At 38.7% G+C, this 14,987-nt stretch overlaps 1 protein-coding gene across 1 annotated transcript in view; it reads left to right on the plus strand.

The window, feature by feature from the left end:
* The first annotated feature begins 1,916 nt into the window (after positions 1-1,916).
* Positions 1,917-14,987, plus strand: part of LOC140943439 (uncharacterized) — a 13,690-nt gene continuing 619 nt past the window's right edge. The window contains exons 1-12 of the mRNA XM_073392524.1: positions 1,917-2,940; positions 4,682-4,896; positions 4,990-5,142; positions 5,530-5,598; positions 6,415-6,588; positions 7,102-7,284; positions 7,866-8,038; positions 8,439-8,472; positions 10,249-10,686; positions 12,847-13,059; positions 13,817-13,999; positions 14,509-14,987. The exon at positions 14,509-14,987 is cut by the window's right edge and continues 619 nt beyond it. Coding sequence (XP_073248625.1) covers positions 2,301-2,940; positions 4,682-4,896; positions 4,990-5,142; positions 5,530-5,598; positions 6,415-6,588; positions 7,102-7,284; positions 7,866-8,038; positions 8,439-8,472; positions 10,249-10,686; positions 12,847-13,059; positions 13,817-13,999; positions 14,509-14,685 — 2,652 coding nt within the window. The 5' untranslated portion in view covers positions 1,917-2,300 and the 3' untranslated portion in view covers positions 14,686-14,987. The remainder of the gene's footprint in view (positions 2,941-4,681; positions 4,897-4,989; positions 5,143-5,529; positions 5,599-6,414; positions 6,589-7,101; positions 7,285-7,865; positions 8,039-8,438; positions 8,473-10,248; positions 10,687-12,846; positions 13,060-13,816; positions 14,000-14,508) is intronic.

Genomic DNA, 14,987 nt, shown 5'->3' on the forward strand with positions numbered 1-14,987 from the left:
CAACCGTCAAATGTTATTATATATTTTCGTCAAACGGAAATGCCTACTGCTGAAGTTAAGTGCGCGGAACATGGATCGATTTAAAATACATCATGAATCTGACACAATTTTGCTTGGTGGTCTTCCAATTTCCCTATAGATTTTTTAATCCGCTCATCGCAGAGAGCAGAATTGCAATTAAATGAAGAAATCTCTTAAGCTAATGCTGTCATGAAACGGAACATTATCTTAACAGTTATAAAAAAAACTTTTCTAATCAGGCAAACTTGTAGCCTTGTAACTCGTTCTTTCATCTACAAATGAGTCAGGAGAAAACATTAAATGGTAAAATTAAGCCTACATTAAGAATTTAATTTGATCTATCGAAACACTTCTGAAACCACTGATTCATTAAAGACCATTAAAGGCCGTTTTCCATATGCAAGTCCAGCGCCAGCAACATATAGAAGAAGTTGCAATTGCAAGTTATTTTTATTACAGTAACTTCAATTCTTGGATGGCCAGTGTGGTAAATAGAGATCTAACAGATCTAAATCAGTAATTAAAACTACTGGTTATCTTTAGCCAAGATTGCTCCCAGAGACCGTCAAAACAAAATGGACAAAATTGTTATATACGTTAATGTTAGATAAATTTCATCTTCTAACTATAATCTCTCTTCTCTGGACAGAAACTTGAATGTCTTATTTTCCGCAAAACTAAAAGACGGTCAACAAAATTTAGGATGCCCTCTGTTTAAAACAGTACTCCAAAAAGGGGGGGGAAGGGGTTGATTTAGGGTAGAAGAGATATACACATAAACCAGTTAGTCTGCTAATAGATTCCTTGTTTTGATGGTGGGACTATCTGGTATATGTCTCAAATGATTTCCTTCAAATTCTGATACATTTATTGAGCCTTTGACTACGACCTTACACAGCCTTTTTTTTTATCAATTTTGTTCACCATTATCAATTTTTTTCACCATTTGCCCAAACTGTAGAAAACCAATTGGTTAACCCATGTATAGTAAAATCAGAATGACACTATGTCTCACCCATTATAATAGAGAGCTTTAGATTCTAAGACGAGTACGACTACGAGTACGAGATTTTCTCAATACTAAGTGGTTTTCGCGCGAATGTCGTGGTGGCGGGAGACAATTTATCAAAGGTTGGAAGTTTTATCATTTCGCGATCAGGAGAGGGCGTAACCTCCTTCACTAAAATGAAGCTTTCCGGGAAGTCTATATTTTGAGAAGACGCGAAAAAAACTTGAAGTCAAATCTCGTACTCGTAGTCGTTCTCGTCCGCGAATCTAAAGGTCTCTGTTATTACTAAATTTTAACATTTCTTCTGCGCCATTTCCTGTTTTACATTTGAAATGATAGATATCCGTTTCAATCACTGATTTCCGCAAGCTTTTTAATGATATTATATACATGGCAGCAACCGACTTGATAATATTTAAAAAACTCGCAACCTGATCTTATTCCGGAACTACAAAGATGCTAAACATGAAAATGGACCAAAACCGCATCGTTCGATCTTGTCCTAAGTTCAGAAGTTCCAAAGTACAAAATTTAAATGCGCTTTAGAAAATTCCTTCTCATCAGAATATATGCAGCAACGTATATGTTACTTTTATTTCATGGACATCAGATTGTAGTTTTATGCTTGGACCGAAAAGTAATCTAACATGATATTTCAAATTGATTAAATTCTAAGAAGAAGCCTAGTTGTGTGGAGATGGGATTGTAAGGCGGGGGGGGAGGGGTGGGGAGTAATCATCGGAATGCTTGGCGGGGAACCCTTGCATCAGTAACCGAAAAGAAGCAACTGACACATGAAAATTATATTTAATTTGTGATTTTGTTAACAGCCATTACCTTATACATACCAATTTCGAGACCAAAACGGGAGATTAAAAGCATACCCATTTGGAGTCACTGTGGTTAATATCCGTATAGGAGTAAGTGAGGTGAGTACATTACACCCTCTCCTGTCCCCTCCCCTGTGTCCTAGGGGCTCATGAGTTCTTGTACACGTTCCTCTGCACCAAACATAGCACATTTCACGTGATCTCAGTAATTATTTACCCTTTGGAAATTTACTGAATTCTTTAGCGCGCGTGGGTAAGCGTTTCGGCTTTGATTGACCAAATCATGCAGCTCGAATGACATAACACAAAACGGGCACGTATTGAGAAACTCATTCAGTGTAGATTGAATAATTCCTGCCACGACCTGCTCGTAGTGCCCCGCTAGTGCGTAATTTTTGAATACGTATCAACTTGACAAGGGGCTTCTAAGAACGTAAGAGATGTGTGAGCCAGCTAAAAGAGATCACAGCTATCTTGTATATCATTTTGAAATGGGGTCTGTGGATGGGACATACTCCAACATTGCATTTGGAAACGACGAATCTTCGGCTGGATCGAAGAGAGAAAATACCGCGTGGGACACGAGCCAGACGGAAACAAATCCAGTGAAAAAAGAGAACTCAAGTCAGTGCAAAAACAGTCAACACACATACGAGACAGTTGACAGAAATGCAATCTTAAGAGGTGAGAATTGGGAGAGGGAAAAGATAGACGTCCACAGCCCCTGGTTTAATAGTGAGAAGATGTCAGTTCCAGAAGGGCAACGAAAAGAGCGGCGCAAAAGCATGAACTGTTTTGCAGTTGAATCAAATGGTGATGTTTACGTAAAACTAAGAAATGAGAAAGAGTCTTCAAGAACGAAAGCTTCCTTCCAGGAAAATGGCGGAAAGCAAAAAGAACCCGACGAGGAAACAGTCTCGGCAGGAAATAAGCAAAACATGTCGACGTTGAAGTTCCGTAAGAGTATTCAGTTAATCGCCATACTGCAAGTGTTGATTTTCTTAATGGCTGCCGTCAGTTTGGCTCTTGTGATTATGTTAATAAATGGAACGATCGTTAGTTCTGCAGCCGCCAGAGTAGGTAAAAAGATTGTTTAAATATCTTATTGCTATAATATATAAATTCAGAAACACAAAGAGCTATAAAAGGAAATTTAACGCTACCAACTGTACTTTTTGAAAACCGCATCATAACCTGTATAACATCTTGACATTATAACGCTTTATTTCAAAAATTACTGAAGAGTCTTACGTAGATTAGAGGAAAAGAATTTAAAATCCAAACAGACAAAATAATCTTGAAATTCTGGCATATTTGCTACCATACTTTTGATAGTTCATGCGGTCCGTGGGAGTTACCATAGTGGGTGCGGTTCCTAACGCGTGTATATTAGCGCGAAAAATATGCGACTATCAGCATTATATCAACTTTTCGCGCCATTTAAATCATCGTGTGTGGGTTTAATAGGTCTGGATTTTCGATAGGTGGCCACCTGCAACCGGTTTATTCTGTGGATTACTCTACCGCTCTTCGATTCATATAATAAATATTGTTAGTTTTATAATTAGAGTGTACAGATCAATAGTTGCTCGTTGCTAATGTTCAGTAACGAAAGAAACGTGACTTTTTCTGGCATGACTTGTCTGTGGATTGCTCAGATCGAATAAATAGTAGGCGCTAATCTTTTCCTTGGTAAAGTTGTATTAGTTTTTATTTCTTTAAATATTTTAGTGAGATCTAAGGTTGCTACAGCTCATTGAAAGAGATCTCAAACCAACTCTTTGGTTTTCATTTGCTTTTGTTGTTTTAGTTTCATTTTCAACTTCCTTGGATTTGCTTAATCCTACAGCATCAAAATCTAAAATACAAAAAAAGAAATTTAGCCTTGACATTGGACTCTGAACCAAAGTAAGCCCACATGCAAATCATACCACCCGCTCATGTTCTGATATTAATTAAAGTGCTACTGCCCAAATTCCTTCCAAGTCTCTCCTCTATATTAGTTTGTGACACACTACATAACGCTATTTACTTTTCTTCGAAATCGTTGCCAATCAAAACAAGCACAGAAGAGGCAACCAAGTCAAAACAGCAACACGGTGCAAAGATAGCTCAAGCTCGAAATATGTGCGTCGGCATTGTTGCATAACCTTCGAAATAAGAGGATTGTCTGTGGAAAAAAGAAAGACTATTTTTCTGAAACCTTCAAATTTGAAAGAGGTTTGAATAAAAAAAAAACGGCTTATCTCGCTCAAGTTAAAGTTTTAACCTTTTTTGTGTAATGTCCGCCGATTTATGGCTATTTTATGGGTTTTAGTGAAACCAGATTGCTTTATATTTCAAAGGTGACGAGACAAAGTCGACGCTCATGTTTGCGCTAGGGTTGTCCTGTGCTCAGTGCGCTATTTGTCTGCCCTAATTTCAATTAAAGGGGCATTTTGGTGAGATATCTTGGGAAAATTAGGAAGAGCGAAAAGAGCGAAAAAAGGACAGTAGAAAATGATTTGAGATGACATAAAGCAGGAGGTACAGTTAGGAACCTCGAGTGGTATCCTGCCTGTCCATTTTGTTCGGTGTGGTAGTGGGCTATGTGGTCTACTCAAATGATCAGGTACTATTACTTCTTCTTCTTCTTCTTCTTCTTCTTCTTCTTCTTCTTCTTCTTCTTCTTCTTCTTCTTATTATTATTATTATTATTATTATTATTATTATTATCATCACTATCGTTATTGTTATTATTATAATTATCAAAATTATCCCTGGGAAACGTAATTAGAGTACCTCAGAGTACAATCATACAATTAGGTTAAATTTTTTCCAGATGCAGCAAAGCCAGAAAAACAAACTGAACCCCCATTTAATGATCAAGAAATAAAAGCAGAGATTGCTAAACTACAAGGAGAGCTGAACAAAGCTCGACAAGAGCTGCAAAAATTAAAGAAGACAAGTGACTCAAAAATTGAAAACCTGAGAAAGGAAATTCAGGAAATGAAGAACTCTACACCAGTAGGAACAGCAAAGAATGTCACAACTAAGGTTTGCAAGTTTCGTATAATTTTAGTATAGTATTAAAACTATTTTGTGTTTTCAATTGGCGCACGTTTTACAGTTCTTTCAATCTACTTGTAGGTCACAAATAGTACCGAGAAAGCAGACAAACAAATGGTAATGAAAATGCTGTCAGAAATAGCGAGTTCTTTAAACTCGTCTCATAAAGAACGCCATGAAGACACAGCATCTCTACGACTAATGGGCAATTCAACACAGGCACAAATTCAGAAGGTATTATGATTTCGTCAGTTTCAATGTTTATTTGATGCTACAAAGAACTTAGCTGGGTTTTAGTCAAACAAAACGTAAACCATGCTGAGTAGGGTTCAGTACTGGAAATATTTTTTAAACTTGTACACTGATTAACTGGTGTCCCACACACACAGTCTTTCTCGATTAAAAAGCAAAAATATCTGATCTTACTATTCAAGATTTTCTCGAGTTCTTAGTTTAGTCTTGATTTGCTTTTGTTGCTGTTGTTCCACGGTCCCTTTCAGAATAAAAATGTCAAACAGTGTACATTTTATTTTAACAACCAGTTTTTCAAGTTCTTGGCTACTTTGGTTATCATTAACGTCTGATTGACATGTTCTAATAGGATTTGTTGTCTCAATAAAGGTGTCGGACAACTTGAAAAAACTGGAGGCTAAATTTCAAATGGAGGAGAATGAAACGATGCAGTTTAAGGTAAAGATTTAGCAAGTAATTAAAGGTGGAAAGGAAACCTATTTATTAAGAATACATATTTCATTGCATTTTCTTTTTTAAAATTTCCTTTTAAAAGACAAAACAAGTAAAGTCGAAATCCAAAACTTTTGCATGAGAACTTGAGACGTGGCTAGGGCTTGGGGCCCGTTTCTCGAAAGGCCCGGAAACTTTTGGGGGCCGAAGACAAATTTTAAAATCCAAATCTGTTGGATAGGTAGCACAGTTGCTAACCCAAAAAACCATTCAATTTTGCTTCTTCAACTTATAGTTTCATTGCATTATTTTCAAAATTATCGAAACTTTGATCTTGAATGCAAACACAGTAAACACAAAACAGCTTTTCGGACCCGAAAAGTTATTGCGACTTTCATGTCAGGTCGTTACTAAACGTGTTTCGAGCCTCCAAAACAGAAAAAAAACCCAAGTGTGTGCGAGAAACACTGACGTCATTATACGTTTTCTAGCAACTAGACACCTTAGACTAGTGTCCAGTGCCCCACTGCACACTACCAACTCCCTTTCACTTAACACTGCACTTCTCTGATCTCACCCGTCATGCCAGGAAATTCTTTTCTGCTCTGATTGGCTAACAGCTTTTTATGCGCGAACGTTGCTTGCGCGCGGCTATGCCTCTCTCTCTACCTCCATGGCTGGAAAGTTTCATGAGGAGTCCCAACGTCACGCATTATTGCGCATAAGCATTCCGTTGTCGTAGGTAGTTAATGAGAGTGACGAAATCAAAACTTCGGGGAAAATGAACGGTAAAGATTTTTTCGATGAATTTATTGTTAACAGGAGAGACATTCAAACGACGTGGCATCTCTGACGATGTCAATAAATAATACAAAGATGGGTGTGATAGATATGCTTGCCCAAATGTGGAAATCATTAAATTCAACTGCAAAAGGTCAACAAGACAATACTTTATGGACTGCACTTAATAACACCAAAGTGGATTTGCAACAAAAGGTGAGAAGAACAGTAGTGACCTTGAGTCAGGGGTTAGCCCGGCAAAACCAGCAAGTATCTTAAATGCATGTTCAAATTACGACACTCATACTATTTTGGAGTACACCTGTCCAGTTCATAACGAACATTTAGATAATCCATCTGGGTAGCGTGCTTCATCAAGCAGTATAGGTTAACAACTGGATGCCCAGAACTTAAATTGATCATGATATGCACGGAAGAATTGTCCAGCAAGATATTTTAGGTATATATGCATGCTTTCCAAACTTCGCAAGTCCTTCAGAATATACTCCACAAGTGTAAATGATGACTTTATAAAAATGCAAGTGAACTTTGACATACAGTGTAGCGATTAAAATGCATTCGGCGTAATTACAAAATTTTTTATACTAAGATCTCCTCACAGCGAGGCTATCTCACGTGCATACTAAGGAAAAACAATGATACAACTTGTGATTATAGCATGATAACTAGCTTGAGCGAATGCAGTAACACTTCGCTTGCTGTTCTCAGATTAACAACGTGGGCAAAATAGCCGGACCCGTTGGACCTCCGGGATTCAATGGAAGTCAAGGACCCGCGGGACCCGCGGGACCTCCGGGACCCAAAGGAGCTGGAGACTTCAGCACGTGTCAGTATAAAGTAAAGACAGAAGCTAGTGGAGGAGATCAAATGGCCGATGTGGACGAGCCCAATGTAAGTCACTACAATTGTAAGGTGTAATACTTGTTTTTCGATGTTTTCTTACTTTGTCAGGCAGCCCCGTTCAACTATACCTGACTACAGAGGCTACAGTATGTCACGACGATGTTCCTCGTATTTTATGTGTCGAAGTCATCACTTAAACAAATTTCACCAGGGGGCACTAACCATAATATTTTTTTGTGACTTTTGCAGGCGACAGGGAACAGTTTCAATACCTAAATAAAATCTTGAATAACAAAACTGGACAATTTTTTTTGGAATTCAATTGATGCGCAAAAGATTCTGGCTTTTTGAAATAGATAGCAAATAGAGCGATGCAGCCTCTTCAAGCTTGCACAAGGTTAATTTAAATAGTTTGCATGCTTCTTATCGAGTTTGTGGACAGAAGATGATTATTGTTCTTATTAATTTTTATTCTTTCGTTTTACATTTGGTGAAAAAGTACATCTCCTTATTTTTTTCACCTTTATATTTTAAAAGTTGCCTTCACTAGAAAAAGATGCGAGAGCGTCACACGGCTAAGGAGAAGCACAAGAAACTAACCCTCTATATTGTCTTGTTTCTCTTTCCAGGGCCATATTATAATAGCAGCAACCTGCTCTACAAACTACGCCGAAGATATTGAGTTTAGATCCGCCATTGTGAACCATCCAAAACGGCGATATATATGCGACTGTAAGGGCGTCAAGTATAATAGGCCAGACCCTAAGAACTGCTCCCTTCACTACTGGATATGCTTAAAAACGTAATTACGAACAAATCCGCAGCAGAAACAGTTAGAGGTAATCTTCAAGCGCAAAAAAAGACGCCTTGTCTTTCGAAAATGACATATCTGACGCTTTGAACGATTCCTTTCTACCTTTCCTTTCCTATCTAGATTAGTTCTAAGAATTTCGATAAACGGCTCTTATTTTAAGTTCGTCTTTATAAAGAAATTCAACATTGCATGGTTAATTGAAATCTCCTTTAATCTCGACACCTTTTGTTTAGAGGTTGGTAATTTATTGAAAATTAGACGGTATAATAAGTTGCGCGCCTATCTAACTGTACAAAGGCGGTGTGGAAAAATGGTTAGAGGAAATACTGCACCGTTTTATATTGCGAAACTTGAGCGAAGTCATATCAGTCATGTTTATCTGTTCCAGGCTATGTCGTGGTCAGTTACATATGTTAGGTCAGGTGAGCTAAAACCATAACGAAGCACTAATCTATTCTCAGATACTTTTTTAATTACTGGAAAAAAGAAAGATTTCGAATGATCCTATCAAAGAGGAAAAAAAGCAGATTTGATTTTTGGTCACTCAACTTCCGTAAAACTGTCTTCCAACAGAACTTCGATGTTGACTGAAATTTGCAGCACTTACTGAAACGAACGATCGAACAAAAATTTCAGCAAAAAATCAAAGCGTGTAACAAGACAATTGTAGAAAATTTTACTTCTCCAGACAAATAAAAAGAAATAAAAATAAAAATTCTTTCAACGTACGAGTTCGTAACTTTGATTTCAGCTATTCATATAACTATAATGGATTACAGCTTTTAAATTAATTTAAGACGAACATGGTCAAATAATCGATCAGTTCACAATCAACGACTGAAGAACGGTTAAACTAAAACAGCAATGTTCTTGACATAATACATGTATTAATATGTATTAAGATTGAATTAAAAAAAAACATATTGTACATATGAGATGTATTTTAAGAGATAATAAATTATTTTGTGACTTCCACGTACTGGCTTTTACCTTTAATATCGCTAAGAGCTAGGGTTGAGGGCTACGGAGATCCTCCCATATATTTTTTTCGAATACCTGTCCGCATTGGGTTATCACTTTCAGGCAAACAAGCGGATATACCGAAAACGTTTCTTTTTTGTGAGAACAGGCTTAAGTCTCCTTTCTCTCTTTAAACTTTCCCAACTTTGCTCAAAGCTTTTCCTAATGGTAGTACTAGGTAGGTAAGTAAGAGCTGCGGGTAAATCATTCCTGACCGTGGTTACAACTTCTTAATGACTCATAAGGCGTCCGCTGGAAAACCTATAGCAAATTACATTTCTTAGACCCCCCCTCCCCCCCACACACACACACCCCAAAGATCACTTTGGATCTGCAAAGCCATATTCACTTGGTACGTTTTTCGCCATGTGCCGCTAGCGTAAGCATATTAGTCGATGATACTACAACGAGCATAATTATCCATTCTCGTTACCAGCCTTTTATTTCAACCACAGTCAAATTTCCTTATCTTACAGTGTAACTGGGGACATGAAAGAAAAGACTCAAAACACATCTTATCTACCACGCCCAGAGGACAGATTCACAGATCTCTTCTCCAATAAAAGTTCTTACATATCTGATCTCTATCATCTTCCCCTTATCTTTCCCGGGTCTGGGGAAGATGGGAGGGGGGGGGGGGGGGGCGTTCAACTAACAAATTTTAAAATCAAGCCTTGATGTCGTTCCAGCTGATTTCAGATGTTGGCGGGTGACATTGATGTCAAAGAGGCATCACCTGTCACGTTGAAAAACACCGCGTTACCCCAAAGGCGATACGGGGTGGTCAGTGAAAAAGACTCTTTGATGCTATTGGTTATGCAGTTCTATGACGTATACGAGGTCTCCTTTATCACGAAGGTCTCACCCATCTCGCTACAGGCGTTGTCTCTTTTGCTGTGCAGTTGCTTTTTGAAATTAAAAACAGGCTGGGAATGAGGTAACGCCGGCGAGGGTGAACTAAATGTCCGCTCTGAAAGTGCCGTGTAGAAGCTGACTCGTCCCCTGTCGTCTTTCACAACCCCTTCCTAGTGGCGCGCGGGATGTCACCCCCTGTTCCCGCCGTGCGCTTTACGCGAAGACGACTGGGGACGAGTCCGGCCGGTGTAGAGGAAGTCAGCAACATGTAGCGATCACATGACGACATTGTGACTGGTCTCATGAGTACCTTGTTTTAAAAGTCGAAAACCAGAAGTCGGAAGCCCCTCATCAGCTTTCGCACCCGCGGAGTTAACACTTCTAATACACAAGAGAAAAAAGGGGATCATCGTTTAAGAATGAATGAGCTGAAGACAGGAGTAGAAAACCCCTGCTTCGAAGTCCAGATGGAATCCAAACCAACAAATGACGCAGGAATCTATTTGGAAGGGGGAAAAGGAAAAGCTCCTGCAAAACAACAAACAAGCCTTGAGTATCAAGGACCCGCTACCAAGAAAAATCCCTTATCACCAATAGATCCTGCACATTCAGACAAATTTCTTGAACTTCGGCGAATGTTGTGGATTGTTACTGCTGTGGCTTTCATTTCCCTCCTGACTTCTGCTGCAACTCTCATCTTAGCTTTGAGAGTGAAAAATTCTCAGAACGTTTCGACTTCCCCTACGATTGTAAAGCACGAGGTAAGAGAATCGGCACCATTTTTAGATTCGTGAATTCCTAGTCTTCCTCCGGTGATGTATACTATTACGCTTGGACGAAGTCGAGGGAAAAAACCAGGACTCGAGGGAAAACAAAACTAACTAGTTTCGTGAGGGGCCTGACATTAAGTGTTTTGTTATACCTCTAGACTTTCACTTCAACAGCAACAAAAGAATAACCGGGGCGAATCAAAACAGTCGACTCGGTACTTACAGCAACACAAAGTTAATTCTTAAAACCCGGCTGAATATGATTTACAAAGTACTTTCCTTATATTATCTGCATCTTTTTCGTCCACAACCGGCTGTTTCTCTTCTGGGAAGAGACTTTGAAACTCGTTGCGTCTTAGCTTGAGGCTTACGCCACTTTGCACCATGCTTTGATCACGTGCTGTAATGTATCCTGAGCGGAGTACAAATTTATCACGATCGGACGATCGGGATACATTTGATTTCAGTCAAGACCATGTGACCACACAAGAATCAACAACTGGCAGTCCCTGTTTAGTTGAGAGAAAGTCTAGGAATATAACAAAATTAAAGCATATGTTATCTTGGTAAATTACTTTGCTAATTGCAGTATTACGAGAATTTTCTTATGCTACTGACGGCTAAATTTAGGAAAGATGCAACCGCTTTGGTACACAAAGATATTTCAGTAATGGTGTGAGAAAAAGGAATTTTGACATTTTGAAATTTTCCAAACAGGAAAACAAAACTTGATCGTCGGCCCGATTTTCTCGAGTTTCAATCTAGTTCCTTTCTGCCCGTCCTTTGTCAAACTGAGACTATTTCTAAGGCCTGAAATAAACTGACCACAAGGTTTCACGGGCTGCAGCCAAACAATCCTACACAAGTTTTTTTCCTAGTCAGTCCCCGGCCCCGGGGCTGGTGTATTCGTCGTCAGGTATATCATGTTTACCTGAGGACTGTCACAATGAGAAAACTGTGCAATTCAAAGAAACAGCACTCTTGATTCCTTTTCAATTTCCCGTGAATTTACAGCTAAAAAAATTCTGTCTGTGCGACAAGAACCAGTCAAGTACGAACTTGAAGTGATTGTCAGAATGCCGTGTTGGCCACGAACTAGCACAGATTTTAAATTTGGTCACACTGTACTTCCGAGAAAACAGTGAAATTACCCATCACAAATTTCCGACATTTGTCCATCCCTTTTAGGGACGAAAAAACCGGCAAATCAACTCGAGGAGATTAAGATCCAAAACAAGTGAGGATCGTTTCAATAAGCTAAGATAAGGTGCATATGTTTGGCTAGAGTTTTAACGTTTCCATCAAAAATCGTTGGGTTAAACACAACATTACTAGATGTATTACCGCGCGTCACCAAAGCCTACAAAATGATATTTGCCAACAGCTGAACAGTAGAAAAAAGATAGTCTATATTTACAGGAATATAAGTATATGTGATGTTCTACTCTTCAACCTCTTTACCAATGCACAGACCGGACAGAATGATTGGCACGAAAGGTTCCTGTGCGAGGTGCGGCCCCTACCCAGGCCAATCCCACAGCACATCAAAGTTAAACAAGTGTAAATCAGTAACTCTTTCTTTTGTTTTAGAATCAGCAGTGGAACGAATAAGCATTTTTTCCGATAGAGAATAGGTACATAATTGCAAGGGAATGGGCTCCTGATAATTGTTCGTAGTCATAGAGGGATGAAATTAAGCCTCGTTGGTGGATAGCTAAGGATAGTTTAGGGATAGTCGCTTTAGGGATAGTCTATGACGTCACCCATTGTTTTAACCTAGAGAAAACACGAAAGAAACTACTACAGAGAAACTACTCTCCACTAGACTATCCTCTGCATTTGACGCGGTGATCTAGACGCATGGTTGACAACAAACAAATAGTAAGCTTCAGCTTTCAAGTTCTCAGCCCCAAATGTTAACCTTTTTTGTCGACTTAAAAAGAATTTCAATTAGTAGACAACATTAAAAAATTGTCAATATCAAACTTAGCTTTCCCAGCGCACTCGCCACAGGTAACAATGCCCTAGAGTTTTTCTGTTATAGGGAGATCGAAGCAAAGATAAACCGAGGGACCTTTACTAGCAGGGTAACAATTTCGATGAACTTAAGTTGCATGAACTAAAGTTAAATTCAATTTCCTCTGTTACAAGCATACGCTCGAGACCAAATTACAAGACCTCGAGAAGATGTTGAACTCTACACGACAGGTTGCAGAAGAAGCGTCTTGGAAACATTTGACGGCGCTGTGGTCCGCAGAGAATAATACAAAGAAAGAAATTGACAAGGTGTGGACTGCGATGAACGAAACAGGAAAACAACTTGACGAGAAACTAGTGAAAATACGACACAACCTTACTGGACAGGTAACTGAACCTTTGTAAAGTTACGACTCATAACTTCCCGCTGAGTCGGCACAAGCAATTTTTTTCATGGGCGGATCAGTGGCTAAAGTTATGGTTTATTGGGTAAAACTTGGCAAATTTTGATTCTGTACCAGTCCTTCTGCTATAATAAAGAGAAAGGCGCTGAATCAAACTTCGGGAAAAAAAAGTAATTTTGATCACGTGATTTGTCGCGTGACCAAAAGGTAGAAGAATACTTCAAGATTTTCATTCACGAAAAAATTTTACTGCGCTGCTCTACATGAGATGAGCTAAAGAGTAATGTTATCGATAAATTAAATTTTTCGTACATATACTATTTTGGAATTCACCAGTTAATAACGAACATTCAGATAATCCAGCTGTGTAGTGTGCTTCATCACATGAAGCAGTATAGGCTATGAACTGGATACCCAGAACTTAAATTGATCATAATATGCACGGAAGAATTATCCAGCAAGATACTTTAGGTATATATGCATGGTTTCCAAACTTTCCAAGTCCTTCAGTATATGCTCCCCACATGTAAATGATGACTTTTTAAAAATGCAAGTGAACTTTGACATACAGTGTAGCGAGTAAAATACCTTCGGCGTAATTATAAAATTTTTATAATAAGATCTCCTCACAGCGCGCAGTATCTCACTCGCATACTAAGGAAAAACAAGGATACAACTTGTGATTATTGCATGATAACTAGCTTGAACGAATGCAGTAACACTTCGCTTGCTGTTCTCAGATTAACAACGTGGGCAAAATAGCCGGACCCGTTGGACCTCCGGGATTCAATGGAAGTCAAGGACCCGCGGGACCCGCGGGACCTCCGGGGCCCAAAGGAGCTGGAAACTTCAGCACGTGTCGGTATAAAGTAAAGACAGAAGCTGCTGGAGGAGATCAAATGGCCTATGTGGACGAGCCCACTGTAAGTCAGTACAATTGTAAGGTGTAATACTTGTTTTCTTACTTTGTCAGGTAGCCCCGTTCAATTGCACCTGACTTAAAGAGGCTACAGTATGTCACGACGATATTCCTCGTATTTTATGCTAATTCTGTGTTGAAATCATCACTTAGTACTTTAACAAATTTTACCAGGGGGCACTAACCATGACATTTTATTGTGATTTTTGCAGGCGACAGGGAACAGTTTCCATACCTAAATAAAATCTTAAATAACAAAACTGGTTCAAGCTTGCACACGGCTAATGAGATAATTCGCACGCTTCTTATCCAGTCCGTGGACAGAAGATGATAATTGTTCTTATTAATTTTTATTTATTTTTTTTACATTTTGTGAAAAAGTACAACTCCGTATTTTTTTTTCTCCCTTATATTTTAAAATTTGCCTTCACTAGAAAAAGATGCCAGAGTGTCACACAGCTAAGGAGAAGCACAAAAAGCTAACCCTATATATTGTCTTGTTTCTCTCTCCAGGGCCATATAATAATAGCAGCAACCTGCTCTACAAACTACAACGAAAATGTTGAGTTTAGATCCGCCATTGTGGTCCCACAAAAAAGGCGATATATATGCGACTGCAAGGGCGTCAAGAATAGTAGGCAAAACCCTAAGAACTGCTCCCTTCACTACTGGATATGCTTAAAAACGTAATTACGAACAAATCCACAGCAGAAACAGTTTGAGGTAATTTTCAAGCCCAAAAAAAGACGCCTTGTCTTTTGAAAATGACATATCTGACGCTTTAAACGATTCCTTTCTAACTCCCCTTTCCTATCTAAATTAGTTCTAAGAGTTTCGATAAACGGCTCTTATTTTAATAATTCCTTAATATGTGAAAAGTTCGTCTTTATAAAGAAATTCAAAATTGCATGGCTAATTAAAATGTCCTTTAATCTGGACACATTTTGTTTAGAGGTTGGTAATTTTATCGAAAAATTAGACGGTATAATAAG

The sequence above is a fragment of the Porites lutea genome, chromosome 7 (assembly GCF_958299795.1).
Source record: "Porites lutea chromosome 7, jaPorLute2.1, whole genome shotgun sequence".
Classification (NCBI taxonomy): Eukaryota; Metazoa; Cnidaria; class Anthozoa; order Scleractinia; family Poritidae; genus Porites; species Porites lutea.